Raw genomic sequence first — 26,255 nt, 5'->3', positions numbered from 1 at the left:
AAACGGTTTTTCTTAAAGCCTTATTTATAAAAAATATTTCATCCGAAGACTGCATCATCATTGCGAATCATGATTTGGAAAAGTGGAATTATAACTTCATTTTTTTTTTAATATATCTTTATTCGTACCAATTCATCATTACATTTATATTACATTAATACATTAAATTAGGTGTTCAGTTCAATAATGAACTTTCAGAGCCCTATAGTTAAATAATCACTAACATTTATTTATTTGACTTAAATTTGCTGAGCGCAATCAAGCATTTTTATAAAGGAGAACATCCTGTCGTGTAAAAAATATTTTAAACTTAAAACTAAAAACTAAAGCTATCCTAAAATTAAACTAATTGTAGAGAGAGCGAATCTCTGCGATAGAAGACCGCATCGATTTGCCTCTGAAGTTGGAGATTATTTTGTTGGCCATCTCTTCGATAGTTTCAATGCCTGCAATCCGATGAAGATCTTCGGTGCTGTGCCAAGGTGGAAGCCACAAAATCATTTTCAGAACCTTGTTCTGAATCCTCTGGATGGCTTTCTTCCTCGTCGCGCAGCAGCTAGACCAAATCGGAACTGCATACATTATCGCTGGTCGGAATACCTGCTTATAAATAAGCATCTTATTCTTCAGGCACAGTCGGGATTTCCTGTTGATGAGAGAATAAAGAGATTTAGTGTATTTATTACATTTTGATTGAATATCTTCAATGTGATTTTTAAAAGTAAGATTCCGATCAAGTGTAAGTCCCAAGTACTTCACGTTATCAGACCATTCTAATGAAACCCCATTAAAAGTTATGGAATGATTTTCATTAGGTTTTAAAAAATTTGCTCTTGGTTTATGGGGAAATAAAATAAGTTGAGTTTTGGAAGCGTTAGGAGAAATTTTCCACATTTTCAAGTAATTCAAAAAGGAATTTAAATTTTGTTGCAATCTACTGCGTACCACCCGTAAATTTCGACCTTTGGCTGAAAGCAAAGTATCATCAGCAAATAGTCTTCTACCTTTTCCTTCTGGTACATCAGGAAGATCAGAAGTAAAAATATTGTATAAAATTGGCCCAAGTATACTGCCCTGAGGGACACCAGCTCTAATGGGTGTCCTTTCAGAGCATGCATTTTGATAGCTTACTTGTAAGGTTCGGCTAGTCAAATAATTTTGAATTATTTTGGTGAGATATACAGGAAAATCAAATCGAGCTAATTTAGCTACTAAACCTTTGTGCCAAACACTGTCAAAAGCTTTTTCAATATCAAGAAGAGCAACACCAGTTGAATAACCTTCAGATTTGCTAGCGTTAATCATATTAGTTACACTCAAAAGTTGGTGTGTAGTAGAATGTACATGACGAAGACCAAATTGTTCATCAGGGAAAATAGAATTCTGATTAATGTGAATCATCATTCTATTCAAAATAACTCTCTCAAATAGTTTACTTAAAGAAGGAAGCAAACTAATTGGTCGATAACTTGAAGGATCTGAAGCACTTTTTCCAGGTTTCAAAATTGGAGTTACTTTGGCGTTTTTCCATTTATTGGGAAAATAAGCCAAATGAAAACATTTATTGAAGATTTTAACTAAAAAATTTAAAGTGCTTTCAGGCAACTTTTTAATAAGAATATAGAAAATCCCATCTTCCCCTGGAGCTTTCATATTTTTAATTTTTTTGAAAATCAATTTAAGTTCATCAATAGAACTTTCAAATAAATTTTGTTTAGAAAGAATATCATCAAATTCAAGGGAAATTTGAACATCAATTGGACTTACAACGTTTAAATTAAAATCATGAGCAGACTCAAATTGTTGGGCTAATTTTCGAGCTTTTTCTGCATTAGTTAAAAGAAGTTTATCCCCATCTTTCAAAGTAGGAATTGGCTTCTGGGGCTTTTTCAGAATTTTAGTTAATTTCCAAAATGGCTTTGAGTAGGGTTTTATGTCCTCTACTGCTTTAGCAAAATTTTCATTACGAATGAAATTTAAACGACGCACACTGGAGTACGTAGAAGAAAAAGTTGGCCAAAAATATTTTTTAGGTTTGAAGTCAATAAAAGCGTTTATTTTGACTCATCAAACGTTTTTTGGATCATTTAATATATTTTTTATCGTTTTCGTAATTTTTCATAATTTTCTTTCAGAAATTATCTAACATTTATATGACCAGATAGATAATCCAGGTTAAAAAAGTTATAAAATTAAGAAAAACCTAGAATTTTTTTAATTGTTTTTAAAAGTGAAATATCAATTGAAAATATTCGAAAAAGAACATGAATTTTACTGGGCTTTAATTTAGAATAAACGAAGCCCAAGATGAATTTTAAGGGGGGGAAAAATACCAATATTTTTAAATTTCAAACTCAAAAATATTCAAATTGCGCGAGTTTGCGCAATTTTTTTCTTTTGCACATGACTTTTGAAGTTATCAATTTTCAAATGATATCAAACATTTTGCCGGGACTTGCTGGAAACATAAACAAAAACATTAATTTGTAAAAAAAGTACGTTTAAAACAAAAAATAAATAAAAGAATTTTCAAAGCACTGTATACTGTCTATAAAATCATCGATTTTTATCTATTATACTCAAAATTATTAAAAATTCCTCCATTGAAGTTCTCCATTTAAAATTTTCATGTTTAGCCACTTAAGAAAGTTTTTATCATAGATTTGACTTAGTCGCGCTGATTCAACAATTTGTAGAAAAATTCTATCTCATGAAAATACTAAAGTTTCAACAGCTGCTACAGCTTATAAATAAATCAGATGTCAAAAAAATGACCGGTACATGGTGCTTAATTTATTCAAGAATCAAATAAACATTAACATAAAAGTTGAAAATGAAATATAAATTTTGAGTTTTTGCCAGGTTTTTGGGTGAAATACTCCTGTGTGCGACGTTTGATCTCTTTTTGAAGGTCGCAATAAATTAATTTCAAATAAGGATCCCTAGTACGTTGATATTGGCGTCGACGAATGTTTTTCAGTCGTATCAAAAACTGAAGATCATCATCGATCAAAGGTTGATTAAATTTATGTTTAACTTTGGGTATTGAAGCGGCTTTAGCATTGACTATTGAAGTTGTCAAATTTTCTACAGCCAAATCAATATCTTCTATTGAATTCAGTGGAACGTTTACATCTAAATTACGTTCAATAAAATTCATATATCGCTCCCAGTTAGCCTTTTGAAAGTTAAAAGCTGATTTTAAAGGGTTTTCAATGGGACTTTGGGATAAAGAAAATGTTACTGGAAGGTGGTCTGAATCGAGGTCCGCATGAGTAACTAATTGACTACAATGCTCGCCTAAATCCGTTAGAACCAAATCAATTGTGGAGGGATTTCTAATTGAAGAAAAACAAGTATGCCCATTAGGATATTCAACAGTATAATAACCTGCAGAGCAGTCATTAAACAAAATATTCCCATTTGAATTTGATGAAATATTATTCCAAGATTGGTGTTTTGCATTAAAGTCACCAATAATAAAAAATTTAGATTTATTTCTGGTGAGTTTTTGTAAATCTCCCTTCAAAAAATGTTTCTGTTCACCGCTGCATTGGAAAGGCAAATATGCGGCAACAATTATAATTTTCCCCATAGAAGTTTCTAATTCAATTCCAATTGTTTCTAAGACTTTTGTATTGAAAGAAGGAAGAAGTCTAAATTTGAGACGACTATTGATGACAATAGCTACACCCCCACCTTGTCGATCAAGTCGATCATTTCGCAAAATTTTAAAGAAAGCATTGCTTTTCAAGTTATTGTCTGGCTTTAAAAAAGTTTCAGTGATGGCAGCAATATGTATGTTTTGAGTTTTCAAAAATAAAAAGAATTCATCTTGGTTAGCCAGCAAAGATCTAGCGTTCCAATTCATAATATTTAAACGTCTATTTGGATCCATGAGGGAATCGCAAAGTCATAATAATTTTGTTAGCATAATTAAAAGAAGTTTGGAAAGCTTCAAACATTGAATTTGCTTTCAACATAAGTTGCATCATTTCCATTAAATTTTGATGCAAAAATTTTAATTTTTCCTCAGTAATCTCACCCAAATCAACAAACTTGTTAGAATCAGAAGAGGAAGGAGAAGAAAAAGTATTTGAATTTCGGGGATTTTCCCAAGCCTTCGCATGAACGTTGAGACTTGGTTTTTTCCCATTTTTATTAGTTAAACCTGAAGAGGGCAACCCATTTTCAACCACCTCTGAGAACGATAAACAACGAGTCTGTGGCGCAGAATCAGACCAGGTAACATTAAAATCACTTCGGGTATTACCCAGCCGTGATTCCAATGTAGGCCGAGGCTGACTGCGAACAGGCAGGTTGTTTGCCGGTCTGACGTGTGAAGACGAAAAAGAGGAAGAAGGAGAAGAAACTTTTCTGGAAACTTTGGGATTTTTCCTAGAAGCAACAATTTTTGCCCTAACGGGACAGTCTAGAGAATTCGAGGAATGATTACCTTTTTGGCTTATCACCACCAAAAAGGCATTTAGATTTTTCATGATCGAATGAGCCGCAAAACATGCATCTGGCATTCATTCTACAATTTTTAGTGCCATGACAAAAAGCTTGACAACGACGACATTGCGTAATATTTTGAAGAAAATTGGTAAAAGATTTACGAAAAGGTTCGAATTTGACTCGACAATGAAACATAAGACGAGCCTTTTCAAGAATTTGCAAATTATTAACCTGATCCTTTTTAAAATGGATCAAATAAAGTTCAGGAGCAAAACCAACACTACTGGTATTATTCGTGTTGGTTCTTTTCCTCATTTGAATTACTTGAATTGGAGAAAAACCTAACAAAGAATTTAATTCAGCTGTGATCTCATCCGGTGTCTGATCGCCAGTGAGACCACGAAGTACAACTTTAAATGGACGATCACTTCTAGTGTCGTACGTAAAAAATTGGTGTTTTTTATTATTCAAATAATTTAAAACCTTTTGAAAATCATTAAAAGATTCCGCCAATATACGAGCAGTTCCCCTTCGACCGATCTGAAAAGAAATCTTCACATCCTTGACGGAAGTGACGATTTCTTTTCGAAAGGCATTGAAGTCAGGAATCGTGACCGTTATTGGTGGAATCTTTTCGTTTTTAAGAGTATAAGAAGAAGAAGGTTTCTTAGTACTCTTATCAGAATTAAATATGAATATTTCCTCATCACCGATGTTATGAAGGACATCGAATGAATTGGAAATTTCAACTTTTTTGGGCGATGGACCTGAATTAGGTTCGGCAATCCGTTTTCTCCCGGCCCTTGAGCCGGATGACTTCCCCATGCTGGAAAGAAAAGAGAAAATATGAATAAAAGAAAATGAAAATAATTTAATTTTAGCACTGAAAAGTGCTGTTTGAAAAACAGGTAAGGAAAAAAATAAATAATGAAAAATGTTCCTGCAGGTACACAGCAACGATACGATGCTCCGGCGTACGTATTGACGGCTCAACGGTACAGATGGAAGTGAGGAGTTATAACTGATTTTGCGCATTATTTGCTCTAAAGAATTGAGCTAGAAATCTTGCGAGTTGAAAAAAATAATGTTTCCAATGAAACTATGTTAATGGAAAATTTTTGAAAGTGTTCTTCTATTTTAAAGTTTATGGTTCAACTTCAAAATGATAGAAACTTATTTTTTTTGTTCAGTGTTAATCGCTGATTCAACAACTGCATCAAAAATTTGCAGTGGTAAAACATACGGTCTTAGATTCAATCGCCCTGAAATTAGTTGTCTTTCAAATATCGATTTAAAAAGAAATTTCTATTGCCCTTCTTGCAATTCCCATGTTATTTAATAAGAAACGAAGATGGGTAGAATGCAAGCATCATTATTGGTCTGGCATCTAATGTAGAAATAGTCAATTACCAGAAGGTTGTGATTCCTTGTTGTTTCTAATGTTTGTTCTTTAGGTTGTCTCCTGGAGAAATATCCTTTTTCAAAACCTTCTTCGTTGATGCACCAGACACCGATATTTATTACTGCCTGGACTGCTCTTGATTTAATCCGACAACATAGTTAATTAGCTTCAGCAAGCACGTTTTCATCGTTTTCATTAGGTTGTGATAAAATGATTTGTTTGATGAATGATGTTCTTTGAACGACACTAATTTTGCAATTTTCATCGAAATTTCTCTATCTTCCACTCATATATTTTATGACTCTGAAAAATAGCTTCCGACAGGAGTAAAAAGATACTATTTTTCATAAATTAATAGGCTTGAAATTTATTGATGTTTTTCCAACAATTTTCAGTGTTATAACTAATTTATTTGATTTAGAATATGGAATAAAAACATCTTCTCGTTAATTGGAAAAAAATAATAGTCTTCAATATTACGAGTGGAACAAGCTTCGGTCCATTTCTACGCTGATAGAAAAATAATCCTTAATAGAAATATTTCATGTCCGGCAGCTTGCGGCAAAGACGTTTTAACGTTATTGCGTACAAAGTATTCCGATGTGAGACAAAAAAAGGGGCTCCAGAGATATATGGATATGGCTCCTTACTATTAATAACTGGATGTTGGAATGGTTCTGGCTATGAAAGAGTTGTATTTTTGTGTTTCATTTTATTTTTAATCAAGGTAATGGATTAGTGTCAAAAAAAGAAAAGTGGAACGAAGTTTTCTGAGGAGAAATATGATTCGTTATAAGCATGTCATGCCCTATAGCCGTACTACTAAATATTGAATTATTCTAGAAAAACGACAAGCGGCAAAGCCGTTAGGGTGCCCTAGCGGATTAAAATGCTAAAAACTATGTTTTGATAAATTTTGAAGATTTGTGAAGTATTGAGTAAATTTTACTTACATAAATTTGTTCTTAAAATCGTTATCTTATAATTTAAATAAACATTATTCCATAAATAAACAATTAAATTGAACTTTGATCATCCAAATTTATGTATATTTTTCAAAAACTAATGTTTAAAATTTATTGATTTAAATTTAAATAATGTTTTAGGTGAAACTTTTATCGCTATTTTTTTCTCTGGATTGGTGTTGGGTAATTTCTGGGTTTTGACAAAATTTGCCCGGATGTTGCCCTGATTTGTGGTGGAAAATTTTGAAATCAAATGCCCGGATTTTGTCAGGTTTTTATTTTAAATTTGCCGGATTTGTCCGGTTTGGAAACGTGCTGAAAAAAATCTAGTAATCTTAATTTGAGAGCTAGTTTTGAATAATTTAGAGGCGCTGATTCCTAATATGCAAATTTTTTTTTTATCAGCTCTTGTTTTCGAGTTAATTAAATTCGTTATATATATTTGTGCACTTTTAATGCAAAACCATAGATCATAAAAAGAATTTTGGAAATAAGGGATTTAATTCAATGATCAACTATCCCGAAGACCGCGAGTTTGTTTTTTAAAGCTGTGAAAAACGTTATGTAAGCTTTCTTTTAGTCATTTTTTTCCAAATCTTCAAAAACGAGATATTGACAATAATAAAAAAAACTTTTTTAGCAAATGAAATCTTCGATATTTCTTTAAGCGCAAGAAAAAAATGTTTTACAGTCCTCAACAAACTCGCTTAATGAGTTAAAATCTATAATATCAAACACCCAAAGACTTGAATGATGTCAAAAATAATTGTAACCTTATCTTCTCAAATTTCTTAAAATTGTAGAATTTAAGCGTTTTTTTGTGAAAATAAAAAAAATCTACACAATAATTGAATCCTTGATTCGCGAGGATGAAAATCCAGGAAAAAAGAAAACAACAAACATTGATTGAAGATGAGATATTCTAGAAACTTAACAATGCTAACTGAGAATGTTGTACATACTTTGATGTTTAAGATTCTTCGTTGACAATTGGAATTAAACATAAGATTTTGTTTACCTTTTCTGCTTATAAACCTTAATTGAAAACTTTGGAAATTAGAATCGATTGGAAGTTTCAACTTGAAAATAAGATTGTTTGTTAACTGGTGTATTTTAAACTGTGGACTATTTTAAATTCACAACTTACTTTAAGTAGGATTTTATTTGATTCAGGATTTTTTTTTCTGAAAATCTAAAATATATAATTGGAAGTATATAATGGAATTTAAAAAATTTTAAATAAAAGATCTTACAGGAACTATAAACTTAAAATAAAAAAGGGTTATTATTCATGGTTTTTATAAGTTGAAAAATTTAGAAATTATTTAACATTGGGAATTTTATGAGACAAATATAAGTAACTCAACAATGAATTTTTATATCGGCAATCATAAGAGAAATTTATGGTTAAAATGGTGAAATTTAACTCAGTACTGTTCTCTCGAGATTAAATGTTAATAATGTTTAGTTAAAATTCTTTGTACTACCAAGTCATTTTAACAATTAGGTTATTTTTGAAAGATTTTTTTTGTATTATATCAAATGTGAAATCTCTTTGCATTTTTTTTTATTGAAAGTTGATATTAACTTGAAAATGAAGAAATAGATGTTTTTCTTGAAACTTAAAATGGAAAAAGGAATAGGTCTTTAGAAAAATGTTCATAAAATCAGAGAACTCATACACCTATAATCTGTAGACTTTGTATTACGTGTATTCGTACAGTTTTTTAGGAAGAAATTCTTATCAACAAAAAAAATCTGAACGTTGATTATTTTTCCAAAGTTGAATGTTTCAAAAAGATTTAGAAAAAGCAGCCTATCGAGTTCGGTAGAGGAGAAAAAAAAAGACAAATCCCTTTTTTTTAAATGTCTCACTATTTTTGACTACTGTTCTTGATGAAGCAATACCATTTTATGAATAAATTTTATCAAATTTATTTATTGTCGTCAATCAGTTGTAGACCGCTTCATTTACAAATACGTTTATAACTAGTTATATACTATGTCTAATTCATCGGGAAGAATGTTTTTTAAGTTTACTTCTGTTCATTGTCACATCTAGATTTTCATAATACATATTATAGCATGACATCATTCTGTTAATAGGTACATTTTTGGCATAATTTGTTCTGTGACTATTGATGTGAAATAAATTCCGGTTTCTTAATGATCTAGTGGAAGCATAAAAGTTAAGATTTTCTAAAATTTCAGGAGCATTCACTTTTTGAGCTACAGTATCATTTATGAAGACTATCATTGCAAACTCTCTTCGTTTTTTCAGTGTATTTAAATTAATAAGCATGCATCGAGATTCATATGATGGAAGGGGTAAAGTCGTCCAGCCTAATTTGCGCAAGGCAAACAACAAGAATTGCTTTTGTACTGACTCAATACGATTTATGTGAACTTCTTGGTATGGAGACCATACTAGAATGCAGTATTCAAGAAGGGGCCTAACATAAGCTACATACAAAGTTTTTATTGTGTAAGGATCATTAAATTGCAGACTAAATCTTTTGATAAAACCAAGCATATTACTTGCCTTGAAGATAATATTATTAAAATCTACAACAAAGGTTAGTTTAGAGTCCAATAAGATTCCTAAGTCTCTCACTTGACTACACCTTTCAACTATGTTTTGACCTAATTTTATTGATTCTTGTCTCGTTAGTTGCTTTCTCGAAAATGATATTGAGTAACATTTTTTTACATTAAGCTCTAGGAAACATTTTGAGCACCAGGTATAAAAACAATTTAGTCCACGTTGAAACACTTCAATATCCGATGGTTTACGTATTTCCAGAAAAATTTTCATATCGTCTGCGTAAATTGAAACATTTAAATCTTTTAAGATGTAGTCAACATCGTTAACAAATAAAATAAACAGTAACGGTCCAAAATGAGAACCTTGAGGAACACATGATGTTACATTTACAACTTGTGACAGACTTCCTTAAAATCGTACTCTTTGTGTTCTACCAGTTAAGTATGACTGAATCCACTGCAAAAGTCTATGATTAAACCCAATCTTAGCTAACTTGAAAAGTTACAAAGGAATGTCGACCCTATCGAATGCTTTACTAAAATAGTATACAATGTTTCAACATAATTACCGTTTTCCATCGCCTTTATAGTAAAAGTTACAAAATGTAGTAAATTAGTGGTCGTAGAACGGCCTTTGAAAAAACCATGTTGTTTATTCGAGATTAAATTTTTTACTTGTGAGAATATGTTTCTATTAATAATGGATTCGAATAATTTAGGAATGCACAAGGCCGGATTAAGGGGAGGGGGGGCAAAAGGGGCAATTGCCCCGGGCTCCCCGGCTCAGGGGGGAGTTTTAACATTTCTTTAATCATACCACTACAAATCTATGAAAAGAAATAAAACTAGAAAATCGGTATGAAAGCTTGAAATATAACAACTAAAGGGGCCCCGTGAAATGAAATCTAGAATAATTTTTCTCTTACATAAGTTAAGGGGGCCCTCTAGAGAATATCCAAATCTTCCATTTGAATTTCAAAATTATCAACCCAAAATCTGGACAAAAATAAATTCGAAACGTAATTAAGAAGAATATGAGGAAACCAACTTAATTTTTTTTTTATCGAAATATCAGTAAGGATTTTCTGTACAGAACAGGTAAAATAATGAAAAAAGGTATCCTCATTTTCATTACATACAAACGTCCTGCACAATAATAATGTTTGTTATTACGTTAACTTTTCAAGTAAAGGTTTCTGCACTAAAATAGCAGCTTATTTCACCAAAACTGGCTCACACTGCTAAGAGAGAATAGAGAAGCTTTATGATAAACATTTCAGAATTTTATCCAATTAATTTACCAATAACTTTGCACTTTTCAATAAATATTTTTGAATTTTTCGTTGGTTTATAAATTCTTAACTCTTTTCCCTCCCTATTTTTGAAAATATAATCTTAAAAAAACTGTAGTTGCTTAAATTTGACCTATCGACCGTACATAGTTTCTTCATTGAATTTCCATCCCATGAAATTCGTATTGAAACATTTTCAACTGATGTAACGAAAATTTTATCATCAACTGAAGTAAATATCCTGTCTTGAATTCAGCATATCATTTTCCAAATAGTCATTCTCAAATTATCATGAAAAAGATCTCATAGTTGAGTTGCTAATGTCATTGAGTGATAATCTTAACATGAATATTTCTATGTTTTTAATCTTATATTTTTCCAGATTCAATTCATTGTAATTTTCAAGTCTTTGAATCTCTCTTTTTTTAATTTAATTAATATTTTGTTTCTTAAATTTTGATTTAGATTTGAGACACTGAATTTTGGTGCTGAAAATAACCTGATTTGAAGTTTTGAATTCTTAAACTCTTATAACTGTATCTCTATAGAATTTGAATTAAATTATTTTGTTTAATTTTTTGAATTTTGTATTCCATGTTTCAAATCTTCATGAAAGTTTCCAATTGTCCATTGGGTAAACATTTCTCGGTGAAACACAAATCAGACGACGAAATGAAAAACATATTAAATATCTATCTGGTCATTTTTCTGTACCAGAAAATTCTAGTTGGTGATAAGGGTATTTAAAAAAATTGAAATTTAATTTGGCATTTTGCAGCTCAAATCAGAGCTTTAATATTTGCGAAATTTCTTAACTCTTCCGCAATGTTTGCACGTGATGATTTAATTAACAATTTTTATTTGAAGATACCACAAACCATCATCTACGCAGACAACATGGATATTTGAAGACAGTATACTGAATTCATCTCCTGTTCATTTACACGTTCAAAATGTGTTGTATTCTCTGGGATAGCATTTGAAAAAAAAAATCGAATCATAGGGGCCCCCCGAGGAAAATTGCTCCGGGACCCCCGATTACTTAATCCGGCCCTGGAAATGCAGGATAATATAGCAACTCCACGATAATTTCGTACATTATATTTGATGCCACTTTTGAATATTGGAACAAAAAAAGATTAATTCCAAATTGCAGGAAGAATACTTGTTTTCAAAGAAGAATTAAACAACCAGAATAATGGTTCGGCTATTTCTTTTGTCAGCTACTTTAAAAATTTGGGAGGCAGGCCATCTGGACCTGGACCTTTCGATGAGTGTAAATAATCAAAATCTGGATCATTGTCGTCATGCGTAGTATAAACCTCTTGAAAATTTTGCAAATAGATTACTGATTTCGTTTTTAGTATTCCCTATTCTGCTTTCAAATTTCATTTGCGATGGGAAATTTTGAGATTTTTGCTTTTCTTTGACAAAGTTGAAAATTTTTTTAAATTCCTTCTTTTTTCTCCTCCTCCTCCTTTTCTCCTTCTTTTTTATCAAATTGTCGAATTTTTAACTTCAATGTTCAACTGCTCGCAAATGGCCAAATAATTTGAGCGATTCACATCACAATTATCTTTTTTGTAAGCTTTATGAGCTTTCTGCTTTCTATTTTTGAGATTTATTATTGTTCTATTGTAACATGCTGGAATTTTAGATCTTTTCTTTATACTTCTTTGTTTTTTTGGTACTGTCGTTTCTAAAATATCGTATATTATTTTGTAGAAATCATCCACTGCTTGTTCAGGGTTTTGGTTTCAAATTAATGTTTGACAATCTATAGCATTTAATTTGTTCTTAATACTTACGTAATTGGCTTGTTCAAATCATAGTATTGCTCAGATAAACCACTATCCAACACTGTGGCGTTTTCATGTATAAATATAGAGTATTCTATTGCAGTGTGGAACACTTTGTTTTTCCACAGCGGAGAAAGTGACTCAGTCACACAGAAATCATCAGTCATATTAGTAAAAAGTAAATTTAAATAGCAGTTATTCTGATTTCTGATATGATTAACTTGATTAAGACCTAACTCTGCGCATTTGCCAAAAAGGGTATGAAGCGTTTCATTTTCTCCTACAATTGGGATTAAGTGTGATTCATTTTCCTCATCATTAATAAAACTCGCCGCTCGTTGATTGAAGTCCCCATAAATGTGTACATTAGTTTCAGGATCAAATTTTGATAAAATGTTTCTAGCAAATTCAAAGAATAGTTCATACGAGTCTTTTTTAGCGCTTTCTGGAGGAAAATAGACTGAGGCAAAAATATGTGTTTGATTTTCGATTACTGATTTGACCCACACATGATCAAACTCTCTAAACTTACTTGATGAAATTGGTTCTGAATTATAATCTGTAGAAACTGCAATTAACACTCCTCCACCAGACTTTTTCTCAGATAGTGATTTATTTCGATCATCCCTGAATACATTAAATCTATCAACAAAAATTTCTTCACTGTTCACGCTTTCGTCCCAACTAGTTTCAGTGCCTAAAATAACAGGGAAAAAACAAGCGGACACCTTTTTGAAAATTTCATTAATCTGAACGGCACTTCTCATCCTATTAAAGTTTTGACAATATATAACTAACTCTTTAAACTTGTTGCCGTCATTTTGGCCCGAAGAAGACGTAAAATTGAAATTATTCAAACTTCTATCAATCTCTTCAATGTTATTCGAATCAAAATTTATTACTTCCTGAATGTTATTGTTGGAAAAAAGTATTGAATTTGATACAATCAAACCAAGACTCAAGATATCAAAAGGTTATTATTTTTCTTACCTAAAGTAAAAGAATTTGATGCAAAAATATATATATAAATCCAAACCTCTTGATAAATTTAAATATGGCCACTTCAGAAGTGCAGGAGTTTCAATAGAGAACATAGGAGATTAAGAGCAACGATCTCATGTGACTTCATCACATGTTATGGGTGATTTCCATGTCACACTACCTTTTCTCCGAACACTCAGCGTGGAGATTTATAAACAGGCTATCTGTACAGCCGAATTTTAAATCTTTTATTTTTACTACCACTTATTTCTTAATGAGGCATATGTTAGTTAGTCAACGAACTAAAAACTAGACTTTCGGAAATTCTAAATAATTTTTTGTCTAATAGTGTATCGTGTGAATTTTCAAATCAATATCAAGTTTTGACTCAAAACTCAGTAAGTTAATTTTTAATTGTTGTTTTGTTTTCTTTTATTAACCCAAACTCGTGTTGATCAAAGAATATTTACACAAATGACTTTTTGTGTTATAACTTTAAAGCATGATATTATCGCGAGTTGGTTGATTAGTTAGGAATTACAATAAGGGAAACCAACTAGTTCAATTACTCATGAAAAAATCAAGAACTTTTTTTTTAAACAAATACCACTGAATTTTTTTTATTTGTATCATAACAGTGTGAATCACATTCTTTTAAGATTTTTCAAAAAATTGGATTCTAATTGAAACAATTGAAGCAAAGGGAAATAGGTTTAAGAAAAAGATCTTTACACTCTCCGAAAGTGTCTCCTGATCATATCCCTTTTCCTCATATCCACACCAAAATAGTTGTGCTAGAATGCAGCGGTGGCCTCGGTCCTAAAACATAAGTTCATTCCCTTTCATCCTTTTCTCTTATTTTTCTCTATCTATTGACTACTAGGGCGTGGCTGGCGCCGTTACTGATGTAATAAGAGAGAGCATCAGTTTTGTTCATTGAGAATACGATGTCACTCCCAGACACCATTCTTTTGACCTCTGGACAAAATTGATGGTTTCGGTCTATCATGGAGTAGCAACCATTCGCTATGTGGAACTTAGCCACGTCTGCGGTTTTGGAATCCAAAAGGTTCAAGTATTAATGATGGCGGAAAGTTTTAAATCAGTTTCAGTAATAGTTTAACCGGCATTTCGGGTTCAATGACTTAAGCTGGATGTGAGTAGTAAATCAAGCTAAGCTAAGCTATCAATGATCGATTTTACTCAAAATTTATAATTTTCGAAAATTCCACACACCATATCACCAAAACTAGATGTGCTGAGCAAAGTCTGACGAATGATTTGAATTCAGGTCGTCAGAATCTTCCAAAGTCAGTTATGTACTAAATGGAAACCAAAAATGCTGTTCCCTTGTATTATTTGTTGTTTGCATGGATTTATCCATCCTTAATTTGATTTGTTCCAGTACAGTTTATCTGATTAAAATTCACCCTTAATTTAACTAACAAATTAAGGCGCAATTGTGCGCAACATTGTAAATTTCAAATTTAAAAATTAATTATTGCTACCATAGATTTAATTCATCTTTAAAATTGCTGAAAAACAATCCTTGAATCCGTTTGAATAAATTCACTTGAAACTCATTTGAAAGTCTGATTCGCGAGGTTTTTGCGAGAGCCGCACCTCTTTTCAAGGTCCTCGGTCGGTATTGTTCCAGCCAAAAGAACACACAAAATCAGCTTGAAATAAAAACAACATTTCTCACCACACGTGTGCAGCCTTAATTTGACATTTTAATTGTGCAGCTCATAAAATGCGAAGAAGCAAAATGTGGAAAAAAAACATTCGTTCGAAACCGTTGAGCTTCCTACCTTTGCGTTGATTGGTTGGTTGTTGCTGTTCAATAAATCCGGGTCCGAGCGATTAGAAGTGAGCTTATTCTTCCTTTCAATCCATTCAGTGCCGATTCTAATTAGCTTCGAAGCTTGAGGAATAAAGATTTTTTCAAAGAACCTCACACCTTTGCATGTTTTCAAGAGCAATTCCACTTGAAACGATTGTGTTATTCAACGATCACTTGATATTTTGTTGTTGAGAGGAATTACTACACCATAATCCCAACGAAATCGGCTTAATCCCGTGGTTTGTTTTTTCTTCAATTTCAAATCACCTTTTTTTTTAACTTTTTAAACTTATTGCAGATTTTGCTGGATAACAGCCTAAACTTATAATTATAGCTCCCATCATCGGACACATGTCGAAAACATCCCGAAACTATTCACGCACGATTCGTTGAAAATTGCACAAGCCTAAGTATTTCCAGGCGGGGGGCCAAACGTGTTTATGCCTCTGATGTTGTTGTGATTGTTGAGGCAAATGATGAGATTAAATTTAAATTGCATCTATACCCCCCTTGATAATCGCGTGATCTCAGTCGTGTTATCTTACTTCACCTAAATCACTTTCACCTTCTTCCCCTTTCCCGAGAAAAGTGCACCAGTTTAAAGCCTAATATGGAATGGAGACACTGGTACTGTTTTGCACCAACTTTGAATGGTTTGGGTCAGCAAACCCAGAATGCACCCCGCGGTAAATGAACGACGAAGAAGAGGACGAGGACAATCAACAGGTTGACGGCCAATTTAAATTCAATCCATAGCGTATATTCCTCCTGGGGCACGTGGCGCCCTACTGCCAATCAGAGCAGCTCACCTGGACAGCTTAAGAAGTAATCCTTTGAAACCGGAAGTCCGTTAGTCGTTAGTCCCTTGACCGGTTGATAACTCGCGGAGGTCGTTACAAAACAATCGCACACAAACTCACTCGCGGAAACCCCAAGCAGCTAGGAACATATCCAGTGAAAGACTAACTGGCTGGGAAAAACACTCGATAGAGCCTAGTGAAAGCTCCAGGGCAGCTGCTTCCGATTTTGCTGCTGCTTCTATCCGAACCGGCGTCCAGCTGTTTACTGACTTGACCTTACGCCAAGAACTTGGTTCGAGGCGCATTTGCGTGCGGGATAGATGTTGTTGAGGCGTGTGATACCTAAGTACCTACGATTCGATATAACGTTCGCGCTGAGCGGAGAGGCCCGTCGACTGATGGGAGGAACGATAAAACGAATGATGATGATGATGATGATGACGATTGGGGGATGGATGTCTATCGTGTTCTGCTCTCCATTCCAAAGTGGGGTTTTTGGAGCAAGAGAGTGATAAAATATCAACAGGTTCTTCTGTGGGGGGTTTGTTTTGGTCTCTCTAACATGCTATCATCAATGTTGAGAGTTGAGCATTGGAATTGTTGCCAATACAGAAACCGTTCGATTTTGGCAACACATCTGCAGGTCATCTGAAAGCGAAAAACATTAGACAGTGATGTTTAAAAAAAAAACCATTCGATTTAAGAACATGTGCAAAATCGAACCATGCCAATATCGAGTGAGTATTTTTTAGCCACCTTAAGCCACCAGACACCTAATCGAGCTGTGTTGGTACACATCTAATCCATCGGGTTGATTCTGTATGCGAGCTGCGATTGCTTCGCCTCCCATACAGAATTAACCGTTGCCGAGCAAAGATTCAACCGATTAGTTTGAGCTTTCTCCCACATGCCCTAGACTTACATTTTCAAAACCACCTTTCAATGTTTCTTCTCCAAAGCGCCCTAGCTTTAACTATCCACCTATCATTTCCTATCTTTCGATTCCATTCTACTAGAGTTCATCTCGCCGAAATGCCATTAAAATATTATAACATAGTTATGACGGCGATAAAAATCTGAAAACATAATTGTATGAAAGCCCCCCTCCCCTGTTTTGGATTCGGAGGGGTTTGAAACTATTATAAAACCCATTCTCGGTCTCGAAAACGGCTGGTTATTTTGTATGGAAGCTTCTCTTTTAGGATTCGGAGGGGGTTGAGACTATTCCCGGTTTCGAAAATGACATTAAATTTAACGTTGATCGGTTCTGTAGTTTACGAACATTGTTCAAATTTTTGATAATTTGTATGGGAACCCCCCATTTTTTGATCTGGAGGGGTTTTAAAGTATTATAGAAACCATTTCCGCTCTCGAAAATGGCTACATATCAAATTTCACGTTTAACGATCTGTCTAAGAGAATTTTGGTGTTCGAGGATTCGAAATGAGAACGCTGGAGAAAATAAGGCAGTTTAGTGAAGTATTTTCATGAGGATAGACGCGTGTGGTGAAGAAACTGTGCCTGACTCAGGAACGGTTCAGTAGTTTACGAAAATTGTTCAAATTATGTAATTTTTTTGTTAATTTTGTATAGGAGCCCGGCTTCTATTTTTGAATTCGGAGGAGTTTGAAAGTATTTCGAAAACCATCCTCAGTCTTGGAAACGGCTGCACACCAAGTTTCCCGTTGATGGGTTCAGTTGTTTCTGTGAATTGTTCGAATTATGTCATATTTTTATGGTTTTGTATGGGAGCCCCCCTTCCTTTAAGTAGAAACTATTTCCGGTCTCGAAAATGGCTACACATCAAATTTCACGTTGATTGGTTCAGTAGTTTACGAAAATTGTTCGAATTGTGTATAATGTTTGATAATTTTGTAAAGGAGCCCCCTAGTTTTGGATTCGGAGGGGTTTGAAAGTATTTTGAAAACCATCCCCAGTCTTGGAAACAGCATCAAACCAAGTTTCACGTTGATCGGTTGAGTTGTTTCTGCAAATTGTTTGAATTATGTCATATTTTCATTAATTTTGTATGGGAGCCCCCTTTCTTTAAGTTGGAGCCATTTGAAAGTATTTTATTAACCATCTCCGCAGGTTCTTAAAATATAACTTGAACTCATTTAAAAAGATTTGTTTTCAAATTTTGAAAGCAATTAAATACATTGGATCTATGATTATATTATAACGCGTTTATTCAAATATCTTTTTTTATTTGTTTGTGGTACGTTCTATTGTCGTGTTTAAAATATTCATTCTTTTTAATTGAAGAAGTGCCAACGGGCAAATTAGAAAATTAAGTTCAATTTTCAAATTTATTGTTTAGTTTCATTGGAATTTTTACACTTAAAAAAGATTTAAAGCAGAAAACCTAGACTCAACTGTAAATATGAGAGTTGCACTAGGAATTCACAGGAAATTGTGGAAAAAATTATTAGTTTAAAATGCACTAGTCAAAAGTGTCTTCTCATATCCTTTCATCCATACTTTCAACAACAAGGTTTTTGCAATGCAATGCACAACATTGGTCTTTCATCCCTTTCTCGCTTTTGCAAACTATGTATTGACTACTAGGACGTGGCCGGCGCCGTTATTGATGATCAAATGGAGAGCTTCAGTTTTGGCAATGTGAATGTACTGCCAATCCCAGGCACCAGTCTTTCGACCTTTGATCCAAACTGATGGCCTCTGTCAATCACGGAGTACCAACCAGTGATGGTTTGAATCATTTGACTTATTTTTGAATCATTTGGTTATAACTTCTTTTGAAAACATTTTTCCATGAAATGATGTTCTAAACTTTAGTAGATACAGATCTAAGCTACAACTTTCTTGTATGTCATAAATATGTATCTTCAATGTGGTATGAATTGTAGGATTTAATCCAACCCGCTAATCCAAATGATTGTGATTACGATCATTGCTCAAAAATTTAAACTTTTCGATTTCTCATTCATAAGGCATAAGAGATACAGGTTTGTGTTGGTCACAAAAGTTGCAGCTAAGATCTAGTTCTACTAAAGTTTAGAACATCATTTCTGGGAAAAATGTTTTCAAAAGAAGTTATAAGCAAATGATTCAAAATTAAGTCAAATGATTCAAACCATCACTGGTACCAACCATTGCCGATGTGGAATTAGTTCCACTGAGCCACGGCAGCGACCAAGGAATAATGTATTGTATAGTATAGTATAGTATAGTATAGTATAGTATAGTATAGTATAGTATAGTATAGTATAGTATAGTATAGTATAGTATAGTATAGTATAGTATAGTATAGTACAGTATAGTATAGTATAGTATAGTATAGTATAGTATAGTATAGTATAGTATAGTATAGTATAGTATAGTATAGTATAGTATAGTATAGTATAGTATAGTATAGTATAGTATAGTATAGTATAGTATAGTATAGTATAGTATAGTATAGTATAGTATAGTATAGTATAGTATAGTATAGTATAGTATAGTATAGTATAGTATAGTATAGTATAGTATAGTATAGTATAGTATAGTATAGTATAGTATAGTATAGTATAGTATAGTATAGTATAGTATAGTATAGTATAGTATAGTATAGTATAGTATAGTATAGTATAGTATAGTATAGTATAGTATAGTATAGTATAGTATAGTATAGTATAGTATAGTATAGTATAGTATAGTATAGTATAGTATAGTATAGTATAGTATAGTATAGTATAGTATAGTATAGTATAGTATAATATAGTATAGTATAGTATAGTATAGTATAGTATAGTATAGTATAGTATAGTATAGTATAGTATAGTATAGTATAGTATAGTATAGTATAGTATAGTATAGTATAGTATAGTATAGTATAGTATAGTATAGTATAGTATAGTATAGTATAGTATAGTATAGTATAGTATAGTATAGTGTTGGGGGGCTGGGGTACCTTGGGTGGACTGTATGACCAATTTCCGATGTTTGGGGTTCCTTAGGTGGGGTTGGGTTCCTTGGTTGGAGTATGGTGGTGTTCCTCGGGGTTCCTTGTGGGTTCCAGATTCCAGTTAAACACTTATTTTTGGTAAGTTACAAAGTTTATTTTAACTACACGATTCAGGTTTTAGCACAATTTATTAAACACAACGTTCTTTAAGGAAATGCAACACTATAATTTAACATTTATTACGAAAACTACAACATAATATTTAACGAGCAAAACAATTTATCTTCTGCACCAATGGCTATTCGACTTAATACTAAAATTAATGGATATAATTCAAAATGGTGATTTTTGGCTAGATTTGTTACAATAAACAGTTCATTATGGCCCAGTTTCAACAGCTTGTTGCATCGATCAGCTGTAGCTTCTGGAGATGTTAACAGTTTCGTCCTTCTCTGTCTTCCTGAACTCCGAGCATTCGAACACAGAGTTGTAATAAGGATTCTCGTAACCCAACATCCTCGCCCATCCTGAAACCGCTCGCGTTTCTGAAAAGATAAGAAGGGGGATCTCACGAACACGAGGGGGGGCACTGATCTGTTTGGTTCTCAGAGGGTATTTGAGGGTCTTCGTTGGGCTGAAACGCATCTGGCAACAGGCAAAGTTTTTCGACCGGTCGCGTAGATGGTCCTGTAGCGGTCTTCAGAGTAACTACTCTCACAACACCGTCTGATCCTGGATGCAGCTTCTCAATACGTCCCATTTTCCAACGGGATGGTGGAAGATTCTCGTCCTTGATGATGACCAGCCTGCCAACGGATATCTCAACAGGTGACCTCCATCTTTTGTAACGTCCTTGCAGTTGCGTGAGATACTCTACTCTCCATCTATCCCAAAAGTGTTGAAGCTTCTTCTGGAGCACTTGACTCTGGTTAAGACGGTTCATTGGCACTTCTCGGAAGTCTCTGTTTGGTAGTTGTTGGAATGCTTCACCAATTAAAAAATGGCCTGGAGTAAGAGGTTGAAGGTTTCCTGGATCATCGGTTAATGCGGTGATGGGCCTTGAGTTCAAACAGTTTTCTACTTGGACCAGTAACGTGGTCATTTCTTCAAAGGAAACAGCATTTTCTCCAAGAACCTTCAGGAGATGCTTCTTGGCCGATCGAACCGCAGCTTCCCAAAGGCCTCCAAAGTGAGGAGCTGCTGGGGGGATGAAATGCCATTGAATGTGATTGTTGACGCACTCCTTGGATACCCTTTCTTGATGTTGGCTGTTGCGAATGATCTCCAGTAATTCCCGCAGGAAGTTACGGGCTCCCACAAAATTGGTCCCATTGTCCGAATAAATGTCGGCACAGTATCCTCTTCTCCCAATAAATCGGCGTAGTGCTTGGAGAAACCGCTCCGTCGAAAGGTCCGAAACTAATTCAAGGTGCACTGCCTTGGTACAAAGGCAGATGAAAACAGCTACGTAGGCCTTGGTTGCTGGTCTTCTTGGTGCCAAGCGTAAGTACACTGGGCCGAAATAGTCAACCCCGGTCTTCATAAACGGTCTTGATATCGTAACACGATCTGGAGGCAGTTCACCCATAAATTGTTGAATAGGATTTGGCTTTGAGCGGAAACATTGTTTACAATTATGTATGATCTGACGTGGAACGTTACGACCTCCAAGTGGCCAATACTTTAGGCGAACTGAGCTTAGCAACAACTGTGATCCAGCGTGCATAAGCTTTTGATGGTAGTACTCGTATAAGAGTTTTGTAAAAGGATGTTTTGCAGGTAGCACAATTGGGTGTTTGGTATCTTCCGACTCCTCTGATTTTCCTAATCGACCGCCAACTCGAATAAGGTTTTCTGAAGATATTTGAGGAACGAACCACCGCAGCGGCGAGTTCCGATGTACATCCTTTCCACCAGCTATACACTTCCATTCTTCGGAAAATGTCTCCTGCTGTATTCGTCGTATTATGGCGTATTCGGCCTCACGAAGTTCTGCCACAGTTAAAAGACTCCTTGGATTTCGTTCCGATTTCTTCAAGATTCGCATTAGACGCATCCAGTACGCAGTACAGCGCACAAGTTTGGTAAATGATGAAAATTTGTTCACATAATCCATTCCGAAATCATTTTGATTAGTTGCCAGGTTCGCTGCTACATGTCGTACTTCTGCATCTACTCCTTCGGTGCTAAAGCTACTTGGCTGGTTCGGATAATGATTCTGTAGTAGCCATTCGGGACCCTTCCACCATAGATTGCTGTCCTGGATCTGGTCTGGATTTAATCCACGGGAAATTAAGTCTGCAGGATTCTGTATACCAGGAACGTGTCTCCAAACACAATTCTCCGTCGCTGTTTGGATTTTGGCTACACGATTTGCCACGAACGTTGTCCAGGTAGTTGGAACCGCCTTCAACCATTGTAGAACGCAAGTTGAATCCGTCCAAAAGTGCATATCAATCTGGGTCTTCAACGCATCTCGTACCTTGAAGGATAATTCGGCTGACAGAAGAGCTCCGCATAGCTCCAACCTTGGTATCGACTGGCATTTCAACGGAGCGACCTTCGATTTCGATGCTAGTAGATGTACGGAGCTTCTTCCTTGAGTGTCGATGCTCTTGATGTACACGCAGGCGCCATATGCCTTCTCCGACGCATCCGAAAAGAAATGTAGCTCCATACGTACCGAATTTTGGATAACTGCACAACGTTGAATCTTCAAATTGTTCATCACATGAAGCTGCTTGTGGAATTTACGCCATTCTGTTTCTACCTCAACTGGTACTGGTTGATCCCAGTCGAGCCTTTCTCCCTTCTCGTTCAATTTCCACAACCTCTGCATAAATATCTTGGCGGTAGTGGTTACTGCTCCGACTAATCCAAGAGGATCAAACAACATTGCGATTGCCGACAGTATTTTCCGCTTGGTTAACCTTTCGTTTTCTGATATCTGCAGAATGGTAAAGTTGAATCGCAAAATGTCTGTCCGAGGTTGCCAAACAAGACCTAGGGTTTTGACTGCAGGGTCTGGGTCGAGCTGTATCTCGTTACTATGCGGCAGCGCTAGGTCTTCCTCTTCTATTACGCGCAAGGCTGTCGTTGAATTCGAAGCAAATTTTCGCAGTCGGAACCCTCCACTCCTCGTTAGATTGATTAATTCCTCACATAGTTTCGAGGCTGCGCTTGCTTTATCTGTACCGGTTATAACGTCGTCCATGTAGACGTCCTCCATAATAGCTTTGGCTCCATTAGGAAATCTTTCCTGTTCATCTGTGGCCAACTGTTTCAAGGTTCTGGTGGCAAGAAACGGTGCCGGTTTTGTTCCGTATGTGACGGTAGTCAGTTCATAGGTCTTCACCTCCTCCGATGGATTCTTCCTCCACAGAATGCTTTGAAGCGGTATGTCTTCTTCATCGATTCCGATCTGTCTGAACATTTTTTCGATGTCCGCGACAATCATAATTTGTTTCGTGCGGCAACGCATGATGAGAGCTCGAAGCTCGTCCTGGATAACGGGTCCTGCCAAGAGTGTATCGTTTAGGGAAATACCGGTGCTGCTCTTGCATGATGCGTCAAACACCACTCGAACCTTCGTGGTTGTGCTGGCCTGTTTGATGACTGGATGGTGTGGTAGATAGCAACGTTTTCCCAGGCCCACATGCACCCTGCGCATGTGCCCTAGCTGTATGTACTCCTCCATGAACTCGTTGTACTGGCTCCGCAAATCTGGATCCCTCACCAATCTGCGTTCCAAGCCACTCAGTCGCTGAAGTGCAATGCCTCGCGACTCGCCCATCGTCAAAAGCACCTGGTCGTTTTTCGGTAAGCCAACAGTATATCGCCCATCAGAACTCCTCTGGATTGTGCGAACAAACTGCTCCTCGCAGCGTTGTTCTTCCGGGGAAAATGTGTTCGGAGACCCTATCTCCTCACACGACCAAAACCTGGTGAGAAGTTCGTCGAGATTTACTGTAGATGCCGTATTACAAACGATCTGTGGTGATGAATCCTGATGTTCGACTGCACCGGTGACCAACCAACCAAATACCGAATCTATCAGCATTGGTAGCCCCCTGCCTAGTGGAATTTTGTTGTCGGTTTGAAAGAAGGAGAAGAAATGTTGAACGCCGAAGACCAAATCCACTGATTTGGATTGGAAAAAAACTGGATCTGCTAGTTCCACACCCTGTGGGAACTTCCAAGATGAAACCATCACGCTGGTAGTCGGCAGATCTGCAGTAACCGCTGGTAAAAGTAAAAACTCCATCTTTCTTGCAAAACCCGATGTTCGCGACTTGACAACTGCTGAAATCTGGTGCTTCACAGTGGTATTCGCCTTGCCGATTCCCAGAACTGAGATATTCGAACGCCTTCTTGAAATCTTCATCTGCTGACAGAGCCTCTCTGTCATGAAGTTGCACTCTGACCCTGAATCTAATAATGCCCTTGCATGAAAGGTCTTGCCGGTGTCGTCTTCCACTAAAACGACTGCTGTAGCGAGGATAATAGTTGATGAACGACTCCTTGCTACGTTTGAAGAAACTGTTTCTGTTGAAGTATTCGGTTGGAGAGCAGCTGGTTGACTACTTCTGGGGGGTGGTACCATTCGCGTATTGCTGTATCCTGCGTTATCTTCTCGGAAGCACACTAGAGTATGGTGCTTTCCCCTGCATTTCCGACACACCTGCATTGATCTGCATTCCGAAGCTTGATGGCCACGCCGGAAACAATTGCGGCATAGCGAGTGTTGTCTCAGTAGCTTATCGCGAGCGGAGGCATTCAGTCTCGAAAACGCTGGACACGTGTAAAGGAGATGCGAATCTGGACAAGCAATACAAGATCCTTGTGATGATTGAGTTGCGCTATAGCTGGTTCTGGGGACAACATTCTTTTTGGGTAACTGTGACAGCTCCGGCTTGGGATCATGTGATTTGGATGGCAGTGAGGCAAGAATTTTGACTCTCGTTTGCAGGAACTGCGTAAGATCCTTTACGGTATCCTGGCTCTGGAGCGCGCTATGCTCTTCCCAAGCACGACGCGTGACGGGGTCTAGTCTGGAACACAATACTTCCAACAGCAGTAAATCCTTGTAGTCTTCAGGTTTCACTAGTTGGTCTAAGGTTTGCACAACACGTTCAAAACCTTCGAGCAACACCTGGATCTCCGATGACGATTCTTTGGAAACTTTCGGAAGTTTGAACAAATTTCCAACCTGACGACGTTTTAAAACCTTGCTGTCGTTGTATCTTGACATCAAAGTGTCCCAAGCGATGGAGTAGTTGGCCCTCGTCAATGCCAAGGGGTCGATGAGCGATCTAGCTTCTCCAGCTAGACATCCCTTGAGGTAGTGGAATTTTTCCACATCCGGTAAGTCCACCTTTGAATGGATCAGCGACAGGAAAAGATCTCGGAAACTCAGCCACTGGTCAATGTTGCCGTCGAATGTCTGCAGACGTATTTGGGGTAACCTCACATGTTCCGTCACTGGCTGAATGGATGAATCCATGATACGGGTGGACTGCAAGACACTAGTGTTCGCAGCATTTCCTTCCAGCTCCTTGATCCGGTCTAACATGCTCGCCTTAACATCGTAGAAGCGCGTGGTGAAGTCCAACCTTATGCCTGGGCAGTTGCCTTCCTTCGTTGGATACTCATCATGCATTTCAACATCCATGATAGCATCGTTGACCTTATCCCAGAGTTCGTTCAATTTTTCCAACCTGACCTGAATCTGTTGAACTGATGTTACCTCGCCCAATGTGTTCGCAAACGTGGTTAAGTTTTTAAACATTTCAAGTAATGCCTTCAACCTGGTTTGAAGATTCCTCAGCGGTGGATTTTTAGCAGAAGAGGTTGCGCCGGAGGTAGCCATGGTTCTCGTTGAAAAGATGATTCACGGTGGTGTATGGTAGTAAAATAACAGGTGAGTATTCGCACTTTGAACTAGCTTCGGCAAGGAACATACACTGTAGAGCTTAACTTACTTTAAGAAACCTTAAGTTGCACTCCTCTACAGGTATCGAACTCCGAATTCCGAACGACCTAGCGGTTGAAACGCGTGCGTTGCCTTCACGCGTGGGTGCGCCTCTCCGTATACAAGCGGTTATAATAATTTGCCCTCAGATCAGATCAATTTCAGGATACGCGACAAGGAAATATGCGATGTAGTAATCAAATTCCGTCAAAGCTTCGGCAAGCGACATACACTGTAAAGCTTAACTTACTTGACAGAAACTAAAGCTGAACACCTTTACAGGTATGAATTCC

The 26,255-nt window shown here is 35.9% G+C and overlaps 2 protein-coding genes across 2 annotated transcripts in view; both read right to left on the bottom strand.

The window, feature by feature from the left end:
* The window catches only part of LOC129753406 (cardioacceleratory peptide receptor), a 157,541-nt gene extending 141,215 nt beyond the window's left edge, over nucleotides 1-16,326 (bottom strand). The window contains exon 1 of the mRNA XM_055749229.1: nucleotides 15,253-16,326. The gene's annotated coding sequence lies outside the window, so the exon portion shown is untranslated. The remainder of the gene's footprint in view (nucleotides 1-15,252) is intronic.
* Nucleotides 16,327-20,559: 4,233 nt separating this feature from the next.
* On the bottom strand, nucleotides 20,560-25,860 carry LOC129753405 (uncharacterized). Its single transcript, XM_055749228.1, has one exon. It carries the CDS (start codon nucleotides 25,858-25,860, stop codon nucleotides 20,560-20,562), a length of 5,301 nt encoding a protein of 1,766 aa, XP_055605203.1.
* Between the last annotated feature and the right edge of the window lie 395 nt (nucleotides 25,861-26,255).

Source organism: Uranotaenia lowii, chromosome 3 (assembly GCF_029784155.1).
Source record: "Uranotaenia lowii strain MFRU-FL chromosome 3, ASM2978415v1, whole genome shotgun sequence".
In the NCBI taxonomy this organism is placed as follows: Eukaryota; Metazoa; Arthropoda; class Insecta; order Diptera; family Culicidae; genus Uranotaenia; species Uranotaenia lowii.
Note: the sequence above shows the minus strand (reverse complement) of the source record. Positions and strands in the feature narration are given on the sequence as shown.

Coding starts and splice junctions, on each gene's coding strand:
- LOC129753405 (XM_055749228.1), bottom strand. CDS start 25,860: ATGGCTACCTCCGGCGCAACCTCTTCTGCTAAAAATCCACCGCTGAGG.